The sequence below is a fragment of the Oryctolagus cuniculus genome, chromosome 10 (assembly GCF_964237555.1).
Source record: "Oryctolagus cuniculus chromosome 10, mOryCun1.1, whole genome shotgun sequence".
Taxonomy (NCBI): Eukaryota; Metazoa; Chordata; class Mammalia; order Lagomorpha; family Leporidae; genus Oryctolagus; species Oryctolagus cuniculus.
Genome location: NC_091441.1, coordinates 111,220,235 through 111,243,474, shown reverse-complemented (window position 1 = coordinate 111,243,474; position 23,240 = coordinate 111,220,235). Strand labels below are relative to the sequence as shown.

The window sequence follows — 23,240 nt, the reverse complement described above, 5'->3', positions numbered from 1 at the left end:
CTCACCTCTGCTCCTGTTGGAACAAAGGACTTTTTGGATGTAAATAGAAAAACTCCTGAGTTTTCCCCCTGAAGTTATCAGACAGGGCGAAGCCTGACAGGCATTGCCTGGTTATTGAGCAGAAGGGGCTGGGCGAGTTTGAAGTGCAGATACTGGGCTGCATCTGGAAGATTATCAGACGGAAGGGGCGGGAACCCCCACCTGGCAGGTTACCGGGTAGAAGGGGGCAGGGCAGGATGCAAACCCTGGGCTTCCCCTGAAACGTTATTATCGGGATGACTTTGAGATGCATATGCTGGACATAGATGTTTTCTCTTTAGGCCTTTGTCACACACACATAAGCTCATATCTGACTTCCTACCTAACAGGAATAGCACAGAAATGAGGTACTAGGGCTGGAGTTGTTTCACAGCAGGTAAAGCCTGTGATGCGGCATCCATCTGGGCGCTTGTTCAAGTCCAGCTGCTCTGTTTCCAACCTAGCCCTCTGCTAATGGTCTGGGGAAAGCAATGGAAGATGGCCCAACTGGTTTGGCCCCTGCACCCACATGGGGGACTGGAAAGAAGCTCCTGGCTCCTGGCTTTGGCCTGGCCTGGCCCAGCCCCAGCTGTTGTGGCCATTTGGGGAGTGATCCAGGGGATGAAAAATATTCTCTCTCTGTAATTCTTTCAAATAAATAAATTAAAAAAAAGACAGAGGTGCCCTTTTCAGTGGTACCGGATGTTACTATATCCTGCACCTGGGGAGATCTACCTTGATCATTTGGTTAAGGTGGTGCCTGCCACAACTCGCCATTATAAATTAACTATTTTCTCCTTTGTAATTACTAAATATTTTAGGAGAACTCTGAGATGACGGATATCCTGTTTTTGCTTAAACTTTCGCCTGCTAATTTTCGCAGTTACTGTCGGATACGTTCTGGGTCTGAAGGGGCAGGAGAGGCAGTCATTGCAGTGGGAGAACGGCAGGAGAGGTGAGCGAGCCAGGCAAGGGTGGAAGGGCAGGGCGGCAACCACCACGCCGGTCGCCGAACAAAAGCTCCGAGCGGCGCTCGCCGTCAGGCGACCGGAGGGCCGCCCCGTTGCCCTGGAGACGGGGTCCTTTCCCGCCGGACGCCACCATCTTGTGGCGCCAGCCGGCGCCCAATGAGAGGCTGCGCGGTGGCGAGAGGCGGGGCGGCGGCGGCGGCTCTCGGCCCGGCCAGGCGCTCACTCGGTCCGGGTCATGGAGGCGCCCGTCGCCTGCTTGTTTCTGTTCCTGGTGCTCGGGGCCTGGGCCCCGGCGCCCGGCAGCGCCTCTTCGGAGCCACCGCCATTAGTCAACGAAGACGTGAAGCGCACGGTGGACCTGAGCAGCCACCTGGCCAAGGTGACCGCGGAGATCGTCCTGGCGCACCCGGGCGGCGGCTCCTCGTCCCGAGCCACCTCCTTCCTCCTGGCCCTGGAGCCCGAGCTCGAGGCCCGGTTGGCGCACCTCGGCGTGCAGGTGAGTGCGGGCAGGACCGCGCCGCCGCCCCGCGTGGGCACTTCCTGCTGCGCGGGGCGCAGGTCGCCCCACCGCGATCGCGCCCCTCTCGGCCCCCGAAAGTGCGGAGCCCGGAGCGACGCGCGGGACCCGGGGGTCTGCGGCCAGGCCCGGCACCCGCGAGGAGGCCGGGGGCGGCCGGGATCTGCAGCTGCAACGCGGCCCGTGCGCGCCCGCCTGCGGACTCGGACACGTCAGCACAAGCCGCCGCTCACGTGGGCCGCTCCTCGGGTCCAGCGGGCGACCCTCCTCTGCCTGCTCCGCGCCTGGGCAGCCCTGGCCCCACTCTGGCGTCCTGCGGCCTTGGCCGCACCTCGGCTCGGCGGCGCCCGGCAGGGTGCCTGCGTGCACCAGACTGGCTCGATCGCCCGCGTGGACGAAGAATAAATGAATCAAGATGGATTTCATTGCCTTAATCCAGTATCCGGGCCACTGTAGGTTCTAATTTCTGGACTTCATCCAGAACAATCAGACGTGACAGGTTTCAAGTATTCAAGTTTGTACTCACTTGAAACTCCTGTTAATATAACTTAGAAAAGTTGTTTTTTTTTTTTTTTCGTACTTGAAAGGCGGACAGCAAGAGCCATCTTCCATCCCCTGGTTCTCTCCCCGAATGCTCCCAACAGTCAGGGTTGGAGCCAGGAGCCCCGAGCTCTGGCACTGTCTGCTGCATTGGCGGCAGGGCCTAAGTACTGGTACTTAGTACCTACCGCTTCCCGGAGTGGACTGGCAGGGAGGTGGGCGGGAGGGCCGTGTCAGATACGGGGTGGGGATGTCCCACAATGCAGCTTCGCCCCCTGCCTGCCCCTCTGACACACTAATGAAGTTGCTAATGCACACTGTTTAAATATTAGAACTCTTCTTAAAGTTTTAAGAGGCTGGCCTTGGGGCCGGGACGCCTGCATCTGTTATGTCCTGGTTGCTGGACCGATGGTCCCGCTTTCTGCTAATGGCCTGGGAAAAGCAGTGGGCTGGAAAGGTCTCTCTCTTCCCCTACCTGTTCTCTTGTTAAATGGTTCTAAGTACGGACTGTGTGCTTCCGGGTATTTCCATGGATACATTTACCGCTCTCAAGGAAAGAAAATACCGGCTTTGGGAATAGAGGGAATATGCAAATGCAGAGGCTTGGTTTTTATTACTGTTTTCATTAAATAGTGTTCATTAAGTGATTACCCAATTATTTATTGAGAGAATAGTCATTACATTGTCACATTTCTTCTAAGCACGTCTTACTCTCCGACTTAATGTGTAGTTATAAAACTGGGTTTATAGAGGTGATGTTTCTGAAATGACTTCTGTTGCCGTTCATGCCTTGTCCATGATGAAACACAAGATTTTACGCAAAGGTTTGTGGAAAGATGGATCCAAACTTGCTGTAAATGTGCGTTGCCACCTTTGAAATTTTTGAATGTTAAATCTCGTCCTTTTATAACAGCAAGTTGTGACTTAGACCACAGCAGCAGCTCTTTATTCTGCCAAAAATAATCACACGAAATTAGTGTGTATTTTTTGTTGAGTTTGAACATGGGCATGCAGTCCTGTTAGCACAGTTCAGCTGATAAGCATACTCACCTCCAGGTTTTCTTGGATCTCTTAGTTTGTTCTCTCTCTCTGACAAGATAATCCTTTCTTACTGGATATCTACTCTATATCAGGTATTGTGGTAGGTGTTCTCACGTAACCCTCATAGCAGCCTTCTGAGGAGGAGTACAAGTTCTCCGGCGGCAGGTGAGGAGTCTGTCGCCTGCAGGTTAGGTAATTGGATCCTCTGCACGAAGTCCTAAAGTGAATAGTAAGTCAGGGCTCTGCTGCAGGTTGTCCCATACTTTTGTGTATGTTCTGTTGTGGCACATTGTCCTTTCTGGCCCTGGTGGCTGTGAGGTAGGGCTGTGTTGAGTTCTAAGACCTGCAGCTGGGGCTAGTGTTCGGCACAGCCGGTTAAACTGTTGCCTGCTTGGCCAGCATCCCAGATGAGCACCAGTTTGAGTCTTGGCTGCTCCGCTTTGAATGTAGCTCCCTGCTAATGCATGTGGGAAAGCAGTGGAAGATGGCCCACATATTTGGGCACCGGCCACCCATATGTTCCTCAATAGAGAGAAATTGGGGAGGGGTTCAGGGAGAGTACGTTCTATAGGCCGGCGCCGCGGCTCACTGGGCTAATCCTCCGCCTAGCGGCGCCGGCACACCGGGTTCTAGTCCCGGTTGGGGCACCGGATTCTGTCCCGGTTGCCCCTCTTCCAGGCCAGCTCTCTGCTGTGGCCCGGGAGTGCAGTGGAGGATGGCCCAAGTGCTTGGGCCCTGCACCCCATGGGAGACCAGGAGAAGCACCTGGCTCCTGCCATCGGATCAGCGCGGTGCCGGCCGCGGCGGCCATTGGAGGGTGAACCAACGGCAAAGGAAGACCTTTCTCTCTGTCTCTCTCTCTCACTGTCCACTCTGCCTGTCAAAAAAAAAAAAAAAACAGGGAGAGTACGTTCTATAAAAACTGAAGATAATTTACTGAAAATGTTTTTAGCAACCTCACCAATTTCCAAAGCAGTTGGTAGAAAATATACACTCTGTGTTACGTGTATCATCCAGTTGTTTCCCATGGCCACTGGGTTATAAAGTAGCACATGTATTCACTTAACTGGTCTCTCTCACACTACAGAATTAACAGATGATTTTTGAACCAATCAGGTAATGCGACTGCAAGTTTTTTTTTCCTTTTTTTAAAATTTGTTTGTGTATTTGAAAAGTGGAGTTAGAGGGAGGGAAAAACAAATCTTGTAGCTGCTGGTTCACTCCCTAAATGACCACAGCATACAGGACTCAGCCAGGGTGAAATCAGGAGCCAGGAATTCCATCCTGGTCTCCTTCTTGAGAGGCAGGAGCCAAAGTCCTTGGACTGCCACCTGCTGCCTTCCCAGGTGCATTAACAGGGAGCTGGGTAGGAAGTGGATCAGCCAACCTGCTGGTACTCCAGTATAGGATGGATGCAGCTTAACCCACTGCACCACAATACAGGCCCCACTTGTTACTTCTTTAGTGGAAGTAAAAACAGTTTTGGTCATGCATGAGACTTTTCTGTTATATAAGTAAATACTATTTTTTCTTTTTTTTTTTTCTTTTTTAATTTTTGACAGGCAGAGTGGACAGTGAGAGAGAAAGACAGAGAGAGAAAGGTCTTCCTTTGCCGTTGGTTCACCCTCCAATGGCCGCCGCTGCAGCCGGCGCACCGCGCTGATCCGATGGCAGGAGCTAGGAGCCAGGTGCTTTTCCTGGTCTCCCATGGGGTGCAGGGCCCAAGCACCTGGGCCATCCTCCACTGCACTCCCTGGCCACAGCAGAGAGCTGGCCTGGAAGAGGGGCAACCGGGACAGAATCCGGCTCCCTGACCGGGACTAGAACCCGGTGTGCCGGCGCCGCAAGGTGGAGGATTAGCCTATTGAGCCACGGCGCCGGCTAATACTATTTTTTCTATACATATTCATATTTGAATGTATATGAAGAAGAAAACACCCAGAAAGAATCTTTGAGGACTTTAAGAAGTATTTGGAAATGTAATCTTTTTTTTTTTTTTTAAATTTTTTTTTTTTTTTTTTTTTTTTTTTTTGACAGGCAGAGTGGACAGTGAGAGAGAGAGACAGAGAGAGAAAGGTCTTCCTTTGCCGCTGGTTCACCCTCCAATGGCCGCCGCTGCAGCCGGCGCACCGCGCTGATCCTGGCAGGAGCCAGGATCCAGGTGCTTTTTCCTGGTCTCCCATGGGGTGCAGGGCCCAAGCACCTGGGCCATCCTCCACTGCACTCCCTGGCCATAGCAGAGAGCTGGCCTGGAAGAGGGGCAACCGGGACAGAATCCGGCGCCCCAACCGGGACTAGAACCCGGTGTGCCGGCGCCGCAAGGTGGAGGATTAGCCTATTGAGCCACGGCGCCGGCTGAAATGTAATCTTTGTATGTGTATGTGTGTATCTGATCATTGAGGGAAAATGCTATATGTTTACAGAGCTTAGTATGCCACTTTATGCAAAAGTAAATCTTTGATAGTGTTTTTGTGTTTCAGATGCAAAAAAACTGTTGCTGAAATCAAATTCAATCTTCAGACAGTCTGGTTGTTTGAATACTTTAATGTGGATGTTCTGAAAAAGTTGGTTGCTCACAGTTTAGAAACCAAAAGATAAATAACAACCTGCTTTTCTTGATGCAGGTGAAGGGAGAAGATGAGGAAGAGAACAATCTGGAAGTGCGAGAAACCAAAATTAAGGGTAGAAGGTAAGCTGCCCCAGAGCATCTGTATCTTGTCTTGTTAAACGTGACCCCGTCAGCGTTGGCGTGCTGAGTCTGGAGAGTTGCTTCGCAGTATTAGAGGCCTGGCGCATAGACTTTGAAGTAGCGGCTGTAGCGGATCCTGTCTTTCCTGATTACTCATGCTGCAAATGGAGTCCCTTAAGCAGTGGCAGCTTGTTTTACTAGAAAGTAGTTACTTTGCATCCCAGGGCAAGTCTCTGTAATCTGTGTGGGATAAGGATCCCTCCCCAGCAGAGGGGATCTGCTGGGTCCTCAGAGCCTTATGTGAGAACTCCTCTCTGTGTGAGCAGACTGCCTCTGAACTGCGGTTGACTCCTATTCTGTTTCCAAGGGGCAGGCAGTCCTCTCAGTGCACCCCACCCGCCACTGTCCCCCAGCCTTGAGCACTGACAGTGATGTGTCTTTCCTGGGGGTGACTGAATTCTGTGAAGCCTGGGTCTGGACTGCAGCCAGATTTTTCTGCCGCAACCTTAGAGTACATGAAATAGGCATATCACCAACCCCGAGAATATTGGATCCGAAGATTGGCCTTAAATAAGTTGCTGTTAAAATTCCTCTCCTTTGTAAACGTCCAAGGGACTCCTGGCCCTCTCGGAGGCTGTCTGAGGAGCCTGTGTGTTTATGGCTCTGGCTGATGGCCTGCAGCACGTGTCCTGGTGAGGCACAGAGCATAGTTGTTGAGGGTGGCCTTTGTTGCTCTAGTTCCTGATTTCAAATCCTCTTTCTGCTGTTTCCTGTGTGGCCTCAGTTTCCTTCTCAGTAAAACAATGTCTACTTCATGATGATGGTTAAGATTAGTTGAATTAATACACCTAATATTCTGAGAATGGAACCTGGTGCACAGGAAGTCCTCAGCAAACTTTGGCCTAATCACAAAGAGGGCTAACCAGTGGAATGGAAGGAGCATTCCAGGCAGAGACATCTGTAAAGATAGAGAGGTTTGCCATCTCATCGAGTGTTTAGTTAATCGTGCCTTCAGAGTGGCTGGAGCCCACAGGAAGGTGCAGTGTCAGAGGACTGTGGTCAGTTTAAGGAATGCTTCGTGCACCATTCTTAGAGGTGTGAATTTTATCGTGCAGGCAGTTGGGAGCATTAAAAATTTTTTTACAACATATTATTTATTTCTGGTTATGAGTGCACACAGTCTGCAGATTTAATACCTCTTCCTTTCACAGAAACTGACACATTCTGAGTTCTCAGTAAATCTGTTTCAGTAAATGAATACTTGTTTTGGTTTACCTGACAAATGAAGTCCTTCACAAAAATGCTCTCATTAAATCTAGCAGAAGAGCTATAGGAAAAAAGTTTGTCTGCTTCCTAGATGCTGGTATAGTCAGCGTTGTGTTGTCTGTCTAGCCATTTATCCATTATCCATTGGAAACCCTTGTTTGGTGTTTCTACGGTTTGCTAAGAACATACGTTCTTTTTTTTTTTTTTTTTTTCTTTTTTGACAGGCAGAGTGGACAGTGAGAGAGAGACAGAGAAAGGTCTTCCTTTGCCGTTAGTTCACCCTCCAATGGCCGCTGTGGCCGGCGCACTGCAGCCAGCGCACTGTGCTGATATGATGGCAGGAGCCACGTACTTATCCTGGTCTCCCATGGGGTGCAGGGCCCAAGGACTTGGGCCATCCTCCACTGCACTCCCTGGCCACAGCAGAGAGCTGGCCCGGAAGAGGGGAAACTGGGACAGAATCCGGCACCCCGACCGGGACTAGAACCTGGTGTGCCGGCACCGTAAGGCGGAGGATTAGCCTAGTGAGCCATGGCGCCGGCCAAGAACATACATTCTTTTTTTTTTTTTTTTTTTTTTTTTTTTTTTTTTTTTTTTTTTACAGGCAGAGTGGACAGTGAGAGAGAGAGACAGAGAGAGAAAGGTCTTCCTTTTGCCGCTGGTTCACCCTCCAATGGCCGCCGCTGCAGCCGGCGCACCGCGCTGATCCTGGCAGGAGCCAGGAGCCAGGTGCTTTTCCTGGTCTCCCATGGGGTGCAGGGCCCAAGCACCTGGGCCATCCTCCACTGCACTCCCTGGCCATAGCAGAGAGCTGGCCTGGAAGAGGGGCAACCGGGACAGAATCCGGCGCCCCAACCGGGACTAGAACCCGGTGTGCCGGCGCCGCAAGGTGGAGGATTAGCCTATTGAGCCACGGCGCCGGCCAAGAACATACATTCTTAATGATGACCCTGGAGCGCTAAAAGCTTTGGAAGTGTCTGGATCATCAAAGCAAAATTCAGCATTTAACAACTTGTAAAATTAGGGTGGGAGAAATGCCATCAGATTGTCTTGATGGCTGGCGGGAGACAGATCAGCAGGTTAATTGGGAAGAGATGCATTAATGTGGGCAAGAAGTACTGTTGTGAACCAGGAGGAAGCAGGAGGAGGGAGTGAACCTGAGAGGCTCTGTAAGGCAAGAATGACCATCAGCTACTGGCTGTTGGAGTCAGAGAAGCATCAGAAATTGCTTGCGGTTTCTACTTTTAGAGTTGGTTAGATGGAAGCAGTATTAGCAGTGGGGAGTTGGGGTCACCCATGATGCTGGATTTGTTGAATTATCTGTGAGGTGGTCAGTGGAGCTGGCTCACAAGCATTTGAAAAGTTGAGTTTAGAGCTCAGGACAGAGCAGGATAAAAAGCAGATTTAGGACTTGAAGTCAAGAATTGGAGGACTTCTTATATTTGCAGTAGAGTGCTTTAGAGTGACATGAAGTATAACAATGTGAGTTCTATAGGTTATAGCAGAAGTAATCCACATTCTGCCCTTTGAGGATATACCACGGAGCACATTAAAATGCCTTCGTTTTTTTCCCCCTTTTAAAAGATTTATTTAGTTATTTGAAAGACAGAGTGACAGAGAGAAATAGAGAGATCTTCCAGCTGAAGATCTGTTCCCCACATGGCTCCAACAGCCAGAGCTGAGCCAAGCCGGAGCCAGGAGCTTCAGCTGGATTTTATCTATTTTATTTTTTTAAGATTTTGTTGATTTATTTGAGAAGTAGAGTTAGACAGTGAGAGGGAGAGACAGAGAGAAAGGTCTTCCTTCCATTGGTTTACTCCCCAAATGGCCACAACGGCTGGAGCTGCGCCAATCTGAAGCCAGGAACCAGGTACTTCTTCCTGGTCCCCCATGCGGGTGCAGGGGCCCAAGCACTTGGGCCATCTTCTACTGCTTTCCCAGTCCATAGGAGAGAGCTGGATTGAAAGAGGAGCAGCTGGGACTCAAAAAAGTGCCCATATGGGATGCCGGTGCCACAGGCAGAGGAATACCTACTGCGTCACGGCGCCGGCCCCTCAGCTGGGTCTTCTATCCTAGGGATGATATGGGCCCAAGCACTTGGACCGTCTTCTGCTGCTTTTCCCAGGCCATTAGCAGGGAGCTGGATTGGAAATGGAGCAGCCAGGACTCAAACTGGTGCCCATATGGGTTGCCGGCATCATGGCTGGCGAATTAACCCATTAACACTGGCTCTTCAAACTCATTTTAAATTGGAAAAAGGCCAACCAGATGAAGCTGTTTGTTCACTCTGCGAACAGTTACCATTAACATTTTTTGTTGAGAGGTGAACATGTGGCCTAGCAGTTAAGGTGCTCATGGAGATGCCTGTGTTCCATGTGGGAGTGCCTGGACTCAGTTATCTGCCTCTGGCCCTTATCTTCCTGCGAATTCAGACACTGGGAGGCAGCGGTGATAGCTCAAGTGATTGAGTCCCTGTCACAGTGTGGACACCTGGATTGCATTCCTGGCCCGGGAACACTCGGGGAGATGCCGCTATCCCAGGCTGCTGCAGAGTGTCTTGCAGAGTGATAGCTGGTGACAGGCTTGCAGGCATTTGGAGAGTGAACCAGTTGATGAAAGATCTTTTTCTGTCTCCTATTTCTCTGCCTCTCAAATGAATAAATAAAAATTTAAAAATAAGGAATTCCCTTAAAAATTAATTTTTTGAACATTTTACTGAAATACTTTTTTCTACATACACATGTTTATATGTCTGAAAATTAAATCATACTTTGTTACTTGTACAAACTGATTAGCTTTTACATTGTATGTGGACATCTTTCTGTGTTTATAGCTATGTTTAGATACAAGTTTTTTTTTTTTTTAATTAATGAATTTGAAAGGTGTGTGAACACGGGTGCGCGTGCACACATACACACACACAGATAGAGAGCTGCTGGTTCTCTCCCCCAAATGCCAACAATAACGAGGGTTGAGCCAAGCTGAAGCCAGGAACCTAGAACTCTACTTGGGTTTCCCTTGGGTGGCAGGGACTAAAGCACTTGAACCATTATCTGCTGCCTTCCAGGGTGTACATTAGCAGTAGACTCAAACCTAGGGAGTCCAATATGTGAGGCAGGCATCCCAAATGATATCTTAACCACTGCACTAAATATTTGCCCTCCAAGTCTATTTATTTTTTAAAAGATGTATTTATTTTTCTATTTACTTGAAAGGTAGAGTTAGAGAGGAGAAGGGGAGAGGGAGGAAGAGAGATCTTCCCATCTGCTGGTTCACTCCCTAAATGGCCACAATGGCCAAGGCTGGGCCAGGCCTAAACCAGGAGCTTTCCAGGTCTCCCGCATTGGTGCAGGGCCCAAGCACTTGGGCCATTTTCTGCTGTTTTCCCAGGTGCATTAGGAGGGAACTGGGTTGGAAGTGGAGCAGCTGAGTCTTGAACTGACACCTATATATGATGATGCTGGTTTTATAGGCAGAGGGTTAGCCTGCTATGCCACAATACCAGCCCCCCCCCTCCAAACTCAGTTTTTAATGACCACCAATTTTACATTGTGTGGTTCTGCTAGAATGTATTAACTGCTCTGCTCTCATTGGATGTCAAGAGTTCTGCACTCATTTGGTATTATAAACAACTTGAGATGAACATCTAGACATGTCTTAAAAGACTTAATGGACGGGGCCAGTGGTGTGGCGCAGCAAGTTAAAGCCCTGGCCTGAAGCGCTGGCATCCCATATGGGCACCGGTTCTGGTCCCGGCTGCTCCTCTTCCGATCTGCCTTTCTGCTGTGGCCTGGGATAGCAGCAGAAGATGGCCTAAGTCCTTGGGCCCCTGTACCCACATGGGAGACCCGGAAGAAGCTCCTGGCTTCAGATCAGTGCAGCTCCAGCTGTTGTGGCCATCTGGGGAGTGAACCAGCAGATGGAAGACCTCTCTCTCTCTGTTTCTATCTCTCTCTGTAACTGTCTTTCAAATAAATAAAATAAATCTTAAAAAAAAAATTTACTTAAAAAAAAGTAGATGAAATGCCATCTCTTAAACTTGTTGCACAATCTCTTAAACTTGTTGGACTTTGAACCGTTGGCTCTATTTTCAGTTTCCCTAACCTCTCTAATTCTCTTGCCTCATTATTCCTTCAGTGGGAGATTCTTCACGGTCAAGCTCCCAGTTGCCCTTGATCCTGGGACCAAGCTTTCAGTTATTGTGGAAACTGTCTACACCCATGTGCTTCAGCCATATCCAACTCAGATCACCCAATCAGAGAAACAGTTTGTGGTGTTTGAGGGAAACCATTATTTCTACTCTCCCTACCCAACGAAGACACAAACCATGCGTGTGAAGCTTGCCTCCCGAAATGTGGAAAGCTACACCAAGCTGGGAAACCCTACGCGCTCCGAGGACCTCCTGGATTATGGGCCGTTCAGAGATGTCCCTGCCTATAGTCAGGTAGGCTCAGTGGGAGATGCAGCCATCCCAGGCTGCTTAGAGAAGGCCTTGCAGAGTGGATGGAGGTCAGAAGTGGTTTTAAGATCATCTGGGCTGGCGCCGCGACGCGGCTCAATAGGCTAATCCTCCACCTAGTGGCGCCGGCACACTGGGTTCTAGTCCCGGTCGGGGTGCCGGATTCTGTCCCGGTTGCCCCTCTTCCAGGCCAGCTCTCTGCTGTGGCCAGGGAGTGCAGTGGAGGACGGCCCACGTGCTTGGGCCCTGCATCCCATGGGAGACCAGGATAATTACCTGGCTCCTGTCATCGGATCAGCGCGGTGCGCCGGCTGCAGCGCGCCAGCCATGGCGGCCATTGGAGGGTGAACCAACGGCAAAAGGAAGACCTCTCTCTCTGTCTCTCTCTCTCATTGTCCACTCTGCCTGTCAAAAAAAAAAAAAAAAATCATCTGTAGAGTTGAATTTATCTATTTGAAAGGCAGAGAGACAGAGACAGACAGATCTTCCATCTTCTGGTTCATCCCTCAAGTACCTGTAACGATTAGGGCCTGTGAATCTGGGAACCTAGGAATTCAGCCTGGGCCTCCCTGTGGGTGACAAGGACCCAAATACCTGAGCTGTCACCTGCTGCCTCCCAGGGTGTGCATTAGCAGGGAGCTGCAGTCAGAAATAGAGTGACTGGGACTCGCACCAAGTACTCCAACTTGGGAGGCAGGGATCTCAAGCAGGGACTTAATCACTGTGCCAACTGGCTGCCCCTTAAGAATTTTTTCAACAACTTTTTGAATATGAATACATGAATGTGAGTCCATTAGTGGAATTATATAACAAAACGAGTATTTCAAGAATTCTTGCTTCCACATGTTCTGCCCATTTCTTTTCCCTGGTAACTGTTTTTGATACTTATTTTTTTAGTGTTTCTGTCTACAAATACATTCAGATTTGTAGTAAATATATTCATATTCTCTCATTTATCAAAACGTCATACCCTGTGGATATTGTTTCGTGGGTGTTTGGGGAGTGAGAGGGGCTCTGCCTGTTGTTGAAGTTGCCCTGTGCTGCCGAGTCTTTGGGTCTGCATACCTGTTGTGCTGCTGACAGACTACTGCTCTGGGCTGTGCTTTCTCTAACTTATTTTTTTCCTCTACTTACTTTTCCTTACTTGAAACTAACTGGATAAGTGCCTGCTGGACAGTGATTTGGATATCTTTTCCATAGGCTTTTAAAAATTTGCATATTTTTGTTTTGGACCTTTCAAAATTAATAGAATTTAGATTAAAATGTTCATGAGAGACTATTTGGAAAATTTGGCATCAGTTCTCAACTTTTTTTTTTTTTTTTAAAGAAAGGCCTCTCAGGTTATTCTAAAAATTTGTTTACTTATTTGAGAGACAGACACACACAAAAAAAGAGGGACAGAGAGAGAGAGAGCTCCCTAAATGCTGAAGATGGCCTAGGCTGGCCTGGGCTGAAGCTGGGAGCCAGGAATTAATCCACGTCTCTCATGTGGGTGGCAGAAACTCAGTTACTTGGGCCATCACCACTGCTTCCTTGGTGTGCATTAGCAGGAAGATGGAGTCAGGAGCCAGAGTTGGGACTCAAATCCAGGCACTCTGATGAAGGAGACAGGGCTTTTGAATGTGGAGATGATGTTATGTGAATAGTGTCCTTCTGTATTCAAGAGGGATTGGTTCCAGGACCCTCATAGAATACCAAAATCTGGGGATGTTCAAATGATACAGTATTTGTAACCTGTGTACATCCTTCTGTATACTTATTCCCAGGTTACTAATGCCTAATGTAATGTAAATGCTGTGTAAATAGTTGCACTGTATTGTTTAGGCAATAATGACAAGGGAAAAAAAGATACATTCAGTACAGCTGTAGCTGTCAAAGGCCTAACTACATATTATACGTGATGTGTGCTTGGTTCAACCACAGGTAGAGAAGGTTGACGAGTCTGTATAAATCATTTGTCACTTAGAAAGTTCTCTCAACATTCTACTATGTTACTGCATTACCTTTGTAAACCATTTTTAGTGGCCATCCCCTTGATGTGATGTCCTTTAGTGTATTTGCCAAGTTTCTATAGTTGGACAGTTAGGTTTTTTTCTGTACTAAGCATTGTAGTGTAGTTTATTTCTTATCACAGGATTTTTTTCTTTCTTTTTGAGAACCTACCTTTTTATATATTCTCAGGGTAGATTTTTCTGAAGTAAAACGTTTCAAACCAATGCATGTGAACATTTTAAAATCTCTTGTATGTACTTTCAGAAGGCTTAGCCAGATCTTACTGCAGAGGGGCGGCACTGTGCTGCGGTTAAACGGCTGCTTAGGAAGCCTGCATCTCCTGTGGAAGTGCCCCTGGAGTCCTGGCTACTTTGTTTCTGATCCAGCTTCCTGCTAATGTGCCTGGGAAGACTGCTGAGGATGGCTGCCGTGCTCGGGCCCCTGCCACCCAGCTGGGGGGTCAGGATGGAGCTCTTGGCTTTAGACTTTGGCCCTGGCTGTTGGGAGCATTTGGGGAGTGAACCAGTGAATGGAAAATATCTTTCCCTCTCACCCTCTCTCCACTCACTCTCTGTGCTCTGCCTTTCAAATAAATAAATGAATCTTTTATATATATATATATATATATACACACACATATATAAATATAATGAATATTTGTTTCTATAATGCTGTAAAATGTCCAATAAACAATATTTTAAGATGTTGCATACATTATACAACATCGTAATTTAACCATTCTGTTGCTGATGTACAGGTTATTTGATTTACGCTAGTGTTGGTTCTTCTGTTGGGCAAAACTAGAATACCTGTTTCCTGCCTCTCCAGGATGCTTTTAAAGTACACTATGAGAACAACAGCCCTTTCCTGACCATCACCAGCATGACCCGCGTCATCGAGGTCTCTCACTGGGGGAATATCGCTGTGGAGGAAAACGTGGACCTGAAGCACACAGGGGCTGTGCTGAAGGGGCCCTTCTCGCGCTACGACTACCAGAGACAGCCCGACAGTGGGATCTCCTCCATCCGCTCCTTCAAGGTAGGCTGCGCTCAGCAACGTGGACGGTGGGAACACTGACTTAGTCAGTCTGCCCTTTCTCTGCTCTTTGTACCTGGCTACATATACTTTTTTGGGATTGGCTGATGTTTAAGTAATTGAGTTGCAGTATTATGAAAGCAACAAAATCTTAAAAAAATAAAATAAAATTTCCCCATTTATATAAGGGAAACATTTTTAAGAGAAACTTTGAATAGAAAAAATGAAAAATGTACTCCTAATATCATCACTCAAATACAAGAACTGCTGACATTTTTATAATTTTTTTCTCTGACAGTGCTCTTTTAAAAAAGTGTAATCATATTGCCTGTGCAGATGTACAGCTCGTCTTAAATACGGAATCTTACAAACATTGTCATGTACTGGTTTGTTATAGAAGGGCTCACTGTGTGAACAGAGGAATCACATCCCTTCTGCCATTATCAAACACAATGTGCAGAGTTGGAAGATGCAGTAAGGAATGCATCTCTGACCCTGTCACCTAATTCATGCAATTCTGCAGCATAACTTGCAAGATTATTTTCTCTGTGTATGAAGTGTTCTGTATTCACTAAAGGATTTGCAGTTCTCTTCATTATTTATTGTTGAGAATGAGTTGGCTACTTAGCAACCTCGAGTGAGTAGATGTGACTTCTAGAAACTCGGAACCCTTTCAGGGAAAGCAGACTGGTCTTGATTATTAATAGTCTGGGCACTCAGGAAGCCCGGTGCAGAGCGCTCTCCGCCTCGGGGTGGTTTCCTCTGATGGCTCTGGCGCTGTAGAGGGCTCACCCCTGTCTTGCAGACCATCCTCCCTGCGGCTGCCCAGGATGTTTACTACCGGGATGAGATCGGCAACGTGTCCACCAGCCACCTCCTCATTTTGGATGACTCCGTAGAGATGGAAATCCGGCCTCGCTTCCCTCTCTTTGGAGGGTGGAAGACACATTACATCGTTGGCTACAACCTCCCAAGCTATGAATACCTCTATAATTTGGGTCAGTCATCAATAGTAAGGAAGAGACTTTAAACTCTTAAATCCTGCCCCCCCCCCCCCCCCAATAAAACAGCTGCTAGTCCTCATCGATGGAGAAAATGTCCACTTGTCATTCTTAGGAAGGCTGGGGTAGCAGGCCCTTTTTTAAATGAAAGGTAGAGTGAGAGACAGAGAAACAGATCTTCCATCTGCTGATTTACTTTCTAGAAGCCTGCAACAGCTAGGGCTAGGCCAGGATGAAGTCAGCAACACCCTCTGAATATTCCACATGAGTGGTGGGTCCCAATGTTGGACTGTCATCTGCTGCCTCCCAGGCAGCTGGTTCAGGTCCCAGCTGCTTCACTTCCGATCCAGCTCTCTGCTACGGCCTGGGAAAGCAGTAGAAGATGGCCCAAGTCCTTGGGCCTCTGCACCCACGTGGGAGACCCAGAAGAAACTCTTAGCCCCTGGCTTCGGATTGGCCCAGTTCCAGCCATTAGGCCATTTGAGGAGTAAACTAGCAGGTGGAAGATCTTTATAATAAAATTTTGTTTATTAAAGACAGTGATTGCAGGGGGAGGAAGATGGAGATACTTCCATCAGCTAGTTCACTCTTCAAATGTCTGCAACAGTCAAGGATGGACCAGACTGAACCAAGAACCCAGAGGTCCACCTGGGTCTCCCAGGTGGGTGACACGGACTCAGTGACTGAGCCATCATGTGCTGCCTGCTGGGAAGCAGGATGGGTGGCAGAGTAGCTGGAACTTGAACCAGGTACTGTGGTATGTGACATGGGCATCCCAACAGCGGCATAATCTGCTGCGCCACAATGCCTGCCCCAGCCATTAACTATAGATTGCTTCACGCCCTTCTGTGTAAGGTGAGCACTTTCATAGTCCCATCCTTGCTGTTCCCTGTTTCCTCTGTTCTCACCTTGCTGTGTGTGTCTGCTTGATCCTCAGGTGATCAGTATGCACTGAAGATGAGATTTGTGGACCATGTGTTTGATGAGCAGGTGATAGATTCTCTGACTGTGAAGATCATTCTGCCTGAAGGAGCCAAGTGAGTGTAACTGTTCCTTTCCTCTGTGTCCCATTTCTCCCTTGGTGCCCACTTGGTACCTCTCAAGGGGAGCCTGCATTCCAGGGGCACAGAGTAGGTACTGAGTAAATAGCACTGACTGAGAAACCTGTAGGGAACCTTGTGACTGAAGGTGAAACAGAAAAGTTAGACTTGAATAAAGGCATGTGGTTCACTTATGAGGCCTTCCCCAAACAGTACCTTCACGTGACAGGTGCCATATCCAAAGTCCTGAGCAAGCTAGAGGGGATGGCCTGGGTACTAACACAACAGGAAAGGATACACAGTGCCGACAGCCCAGTAGACAGTGTGCTGTGTTGACACTGGGTAAGAAGAATGGACTGTGGCTCTGTTTCTCCTGGGTCAGAAAGGGGGTGCCTCAGATGGTGTAGCAGGGTTTCGGGTTACAAACAGTAGAATTTGCCTTTGGTCACTTTAAGAGAATGTATATGGGAAATGAGGGCTAAGCAGAAGTTCAAGAACCAGGCTTTGGAAAGGATGGAGCCAGCGCATCTCTAGGAGTCCAGCTGATGGGAGGAGATGGACACTCATGGGAACTTGTCCTTGACATGAGTGAACACACCTGTTGGTAGTCTGTGTCACTTTGCTGGAGATTTCTGTTACACAGGAAGCATCTGCTTGACCTCCCTTGGTCATTTGTCTGCTCTCATCACCAAAACAAGAGGCACTTTGATTGTTCTTCCTGGGGATAACGTTCTGTGTGGGAAGGATAGCTTTTCTATGCCAAATTAGGGTGTGCTGTTGACCAGAAGGGACAGACGTCTGGACAGAAAAAACAGTCTACCAGCCCTTGTTCATGGCAGGAGAAAGAGACTCTGAGATAACTGCTGATGGCCTCTTCAAGTCCCCAAGAGACTCACTGGGTAGAATGTCCAGGAGTGTCTCATACTTACATGCACCTGTGAGTGGAGGATGCAGGGCCAGCTGTTGACTCGGCATAAGCAGATCTCCCACACAGGTCTTTGTGCAGTGGATCAGCTGTCTCAGGGCAGATGGTCCCTACTGCTGGAAGGGAAGCAGTGTGGGAGTGTGTGAACTTGGTGATCTTGTAAAGGGCCTGTTAGCCTTGGAATTCTCCATGCCGCTCCTGGCTTGTCGGTGGAGTTGTCTGAGGCCCACTCTTGTTCCCATCTGCCTCTAGGAATATCCAAGTTGATAGTCCTTATGAAATCAGCCGTGCCCCAGACGAGCTGCACTACACTTACCTGGACACATTTGGCCGCCCTGTGATTGTTGCTTACAAGAAAAATCTGGTAGAACAGCACATTCAGGACATTGTGGTGAGTGGCTGCACTGCCTCTGGGCCTCCCTGCTGAGACAGTGGGTGCTGGGGCTATGGACTCTCCCTTCTTCCCCTCCTTGAGTGCAGGGTTTAAGCCTATGGCTACCTCTGGGGGTGGGCCATGGTAGCAGGTGGTAGAGTGGGCAGCCCGAGTAGGCCTGGGTGCCAGGTTCCTATGTCCCTGCCGCTCCGTGCAGCCTGCCTTCTGGTTCTGCTCACAGGTCCACTACACGTTCAACAAGGTGCTCATGCTGCAGGAGCCCCTGCTGGTGGTAGCTGCCTTCTACATCCTGTTCTTCACCGTCATCATCTATGTCCGTCTGGACTTTTCCATCACCAAGGTACCCTCGAGGCTTGCTTCCTACCCTTATCAGTCAGCCTGTTGTACCTTGGTAGTGTGCTTCACTAGCTTGGGCACCAGTCCTCACAGCAAGCCCAGAGCAGGACTATCGCTGGAAGATCCTCCCCTGCTGTGGCCTCTGCTAATCCCACTGGAAAGGTACTGGCACTTGTGTCTGTGATCACCAGTGCTTCCTGTCTTGTTTTGGTTCTGGAAACATGGTAACTTGTGTGCTCAGCTGGGGTAGGAGAAACATAAAGATGGGAGGTGGTTATTCTGCTGCTTGTCATCTGGCTGAACCACAGCTCCTCTCCCTCCCTGCGGACACTCCTTGTGGGGAGACGATTCGAGCGGCGGCTGTCTCCTGGCCCCATCAGCAACCTTCTTTCTTCTAAAGTAGCATAGTTACACGCGCTCCTTTTGGTGGCCAATTTCGTCAGTCTGTGGATAGCCTTCCTGATTTATTTTTGCCAAAGTAAGCAGATATCTGGATCCTTATTTCCTCCTTTTACACAAAAGGTAATAATGATATGTATTTTGTGTCCTTTTTTCTATGTAAACATGCTATGGGAGTCACCATATCAATTCTTCCTTGTTGGTTTTTTATGGAGGCTTGGTTTATTTACCAGTTTCCCACATGTGTAAAACCTACTTTAAAACTTTAATAATTTATTGAGCTAAAAGTTAATTGTGCACCAGATCAACTATGTGCAGAGCAGATTGAGCCTTTGAACTGACAGGGCTTCTGAAGTAGGCACATGTGAGAGAAGACTGGAAAGCAGGGAGGGCCATGATTGGCAGGCTGGGGAGCTTGGCTTTTTCTTCTGTGGCCTGGAACGTCCTTGAAGGAGTAAGCTCTAATAAACTTCACTGAAGCCCTCCCCGGTCTGAGCTGAGCGTTCTCCTCAGCACCTCCCCTGTCTGATTTATGGCCCATCTGGCATTACTGTCCTTGTTTGCATTACCTTTCTGCCTTGCCAGGCTGTGAAGAAATGTCTCTCTCATCCTGTGTCCCTGGTCTGGCCCATTGCTGGACTTGGCCCAGATGAAATGTCAGCGGGGATTTGAATTTTTTTTTTTATTTTTTTTTTTTTTAAGATTATTTGAAAGAGAGAAACACTGAGACACCTTCCACCTGCAGGTTCACTCCCTAGGTGGCTGCAATGGCTAGGGCTGTGCCAGGTCTCCCACATGGATGGCAGGGGCCTAAGTACTTGGGCCATCTTCCACTGCTTTTCCCAGGCCATTAGCAGGGAGCTGGATTGGAAGTGGGGGAGCCAGGACTTGAACCTGCGCCCATATGGGATGCTTGCATCACAGGCGGTGATTTTACCTGCTACGCTACATCACCCACCCCGGGGGTTTGATTTTCTGACTTTCCAAGATGGTGCCTTTTCTTGTTTGGCTGCTGGTGGTGGGTGTTATTTGGGAGACAGAATCAGAGGGGGCTCAAGCTTGGATGTTTTCACACGTGGTGTATCTCTCTCCAGGATCCGGCTGCGGAAGCCAGAATGAAAGTGGCTTGCATCACAGAGCAGGTCTTGACCCTGGTCAACAAGAGAATAGGCCTCTACCGTCACTTTGACGAGACCATTAATAGGTACAAGCAATCTCGGGATGTCTCCACTCTGAACAGCGGCAAGAAGAGCCTGGAGACTGAACACAAGGCCTTGACCAGTGAGATTGCTCTGCTGCAGTCCAGGCTGAAGACAGAGGGCTCTGATCTGTGCGACAGAGTAAGTGTCTGGCATCGTGGAGGCACTCGGCTCTGGGCCCCCGTCCCCATTTTAGGGGGTTGTACCCATCAGTCCAGGTTGATACCAGGCAGCTCTGCTTCTGCCTGCGTGCTTGTGAGGGGAGACTGCAGCCCGCCTGTGCTTATCACCAGCTCCTGAGGTGAAACAAGACGTTTTGGGGCCTTGATTGTGACTGAGAGTTGGGTTTGGACAGGGCTATACAGCACTATCTGTCCACGTGGCCAGTGCTGAGTACTGCTTCCTTTGCTGCAGGCCAGGCTGGACTAGACCTCAGGCTGCTCATGGTATGGTAACACGAACCCAGGCTGTAATCCAGATTCTGTAAACCTGGGCAAGTGAATTTTCTTCAACAGTTTGCTGTGTGAAATGAGAATGCGGTTAGCATCTCAGTATGAAATGAGTCTAGCGCACGTGAAGCGCTCAGAGCCGTGCCTGATCCAGGCCGTGTAAGCAAGTTACCATTAGCTGTGAGGACAGTAACCTCCTTGCAGAAGTGCCTCTCAGAGTCCCCAGTCACCTGTTCCTCCTGGCGTCCCCTCTACGTCCCTTATGTTAGTTTCTTCATATCACCGGCCACTTTTTGGAGCTGTGCTTTTCGTGGGCCTCTGTTCAGTATCGGGTTCAGGAGGGTATGAGACCTTACATGGCCCTTCTGCAGCATTGATTTGGACGGTCCTGTTCTCTAGATGAGACCCCAGGATGGTGCAGGGGCTCGAAGGAACTATTGGTGAAGCTGGCATCAGAAACAGGGCCTCTCTTACGCCACGGCCAGCTCCTCTGCCTGGAGCACTGTTTTATTTGCGGCACTCCAGGGTCTGTTGGCTTGGGAGCTGGTGGGGCTGGGTCGGACGGGCACTGTCAAGGGCTTCTCTGCTCTTGCCTCGCTAGGTGAGTGAAATGCAGAAGCTGGACGTGCAGGTCAAGGAGCTGGTGTTGAAGTCGGCGGTGGAGGCCGAGCGGTTGGTGGCCGGCAAGCTCAAGAAGGACACGTACATCGAGAATGAGAAGCTCATCTCTGGAAAGCGCCAGGAGCTGGTCACCAAGATCGACCACATCTTGGATGCTCTGTAGCCCCTGCCCTTGCCTTCAGGGTGGGCCCTGGGAGCCTGCACTGTAAGAGGGCAGGCAGTGGGCGGAGGGTGGTTTGAACATAGAGACCAGAGAAGGCTGCATCTCTGATTTGCAAATGGCTTTCAAAGGAAGAGAAGCCAGGCAGTAGAAGAAGCCTGACTCTTTTTTTAAAGTTAAAAAAAAAAAAATTTTAAGTCCCACGATAACAAAACATCTTTGTGTTTTGAACAAAGAAATTTTCAGTAGTTGACTGGTATTGTTTGATTCTGAAGCCTAGGGTATTTTTTAAGCCTGTAAGCACCCTGTTTCATGCCCTTCTACTTCTTGATGTTTTGGGTATTTTGTGAGCATATGTGTGTGTGTGTTTTTTTTTTTTTTAAAAAAAGGCGTGTGTGACCAAATGAAAATAAAGCAGGGACTGTATTTGTTTTTGTTCTGTTGAAAATCTCTCCTAACTTAATTCTCACCTTTGGACAGAATACTTTTATCAAGTGCTTTTTATCCAGTAAATAATGGACTTGCTCCTTGGATCAGATTTGCAGGGTAGGTATTTACATTTGACATCTTAGAACATGGAGGTGTCCTAACAGGAGTATTAGCAAGTACTAACTAGCACAATAGGAGAGGTCGAGTGGCCTCCGTAAGACCACACACCAGGAGTGGAGCAGCGAAACCTCTCTTCTTGTGTGTTTTGAGTATCTTTATTTAAAAAAAAAAAAAAAAAAAAAAAGATAGGGTCATTTATTCACGTTATCCTACTGGGTTACAAGCCCTGGCCCTTCTCCCCCACCCCCTGCAGCACACATGCGCACCTCACAGTGGTAAATACACACATTGCATCCATGGGAAATCAAAAGACACAGCACAACAGGTCTCTAGACATGGAAGCTGTCCTCGGGTCGTGCACACCCCTGACCCACCCCCAGGTTGGCGGAGACCCAGGCCCAGGAAATGCAGAATGTCCTTTACCCTCCTGGGTCGCCTCTGCCCACAGGCCACTTGATACTAGGTTATCAGCAATAGGGGAGAAACAGGGAAAGGCACAGCACAGGACAACGTGGTGTAACAATGTGGTGAAGGTACCAACCCCGCAGCTCTGAAATTCCCATGAGGAAATGGCCTACAGCACCTCTGGCCCAGGCCAATGTCCAAGCCTATGGGCACAGGATACCTATAAAAGGTTTATTTTTATTTATTTGGAAGGCAGAGTTAGAATGATCTATCCACTGGTTCACTCCCCAAATGGCCGCAACAGCCAGGGCTGGGCCAGACCAAAGCCAGGAGCCTCCCAAGTGGGTGCAGGAGCCCAAGGACTCCAGCCATCCTCAGCTTTCCCAGGTGCACCAGCAGGCAGCGGGATCAGAAGTGGAACAGCCACTCGAACCAGTGCCTATATGCGATGTCCACATCACAACATAGCTCTACTCTACCATGCCAGCCCCTTGAATATCTATTTTAAGTCTATTGATAGGCAGTGAGAGAGAAAGATCTTCCACCTACTGATTTACTCTCCAAATGCCTACATAGCTGGGGTTGAGTCAGGCTGAGGTCAGCAGCCAGGAGGCGGTTGGTACTTGGGCCATCATCTGTTGCCCCCCAAGCACACTGACAGGAAGCTGGATTTGAAGTGAGGGTGGGACTGGATCCCAGGCACTGTGATAGGGGATGCAGCTGTCCCAGTCGACTGCTTAACCTGCTGTACCACAATGCCTGCCTCTTGAAAATGTTTGTATTCTGTGTCATACTGAGAATTCTGCAGTGAACACAGAGAGGAGGTTCTTATGGAGGACAAACAACCAAACCCAGATTCGTAATCACAAACTGACAAAACCCTGTGAGATAAAAAGTACAAGTCCTCTGATAGTACTGGATTAATCAGGATGGGATGGGAATTAGGAAGGCTTCCCTAGGAACTGTCTTTTTGTTCGAGCTCCGGGGGAGTTACACAGGTGACAGGGAGGCAGCAAGTATCCTAGGCAGCAGATAATAGTGTGTGCAAAGGCCCTGGAACACCCTGGAGCTTAAGGAGCTGAAGGGACTCCAGCTCGTGAGCGGAGAGCATACGGATGGCATGGGGCTGCAGAGGCAGGGGAGTCCTGAGCAAGACAGCATTGCGGGCCGGCGCCGTGGTTCAATAGGCTAATCCTCCGCCTTGTGGCACTGGCACACGGGGTTCTAGTCCCGG

General features: G+C 48.9%; 1 protein-coding gene across 2 annotated transcripts; it reads left to right on the top strand.

Moving 5' to 3' along the window:
• The first annotated feature begins 1,145 nt into the window (after window positions 1-1,145).
• Window positions 1,146-21,478, top strand: RPN1 (ribophorin I). Of its 2 annotated transcripts, none has more exons than XM_002713159.5 (10): window positions 1,146-1,485; window positions 5,712-5,776; window positions 11,180-11,486; window positions 14,322-14,531; window positions 15,334-15,526; window positions 16,467-16,566; window positions 17,747-17,885; window positions 18,109-18,228; window positions 19,718-19,963; window positions 20,873-21,478. In XM_002713159.5, exons 1-10 carry the CDS (start codon window positions 1,225-1,227, stop codon window positions 21,053-21,055), a joined length of 1,824 nt encoding a protein of 607 aa, XP_002713205.1. In that variant the 5' UTR covers window positions 1,146-1,224; the 3' UTR covers window positions 21,056-21,478. The 2 variants fall into 2 exon arrangements, 1 of the variants encoding a protein (XP_002713205.1); XR_011379637.1 differs by having other exon boundaries at window positions 1,150-1,485; window positions 18,109-18,386.
• The last annotated feature ends 1,762 nt before the right edge of the window (window positions 21,479-23,240 follow it).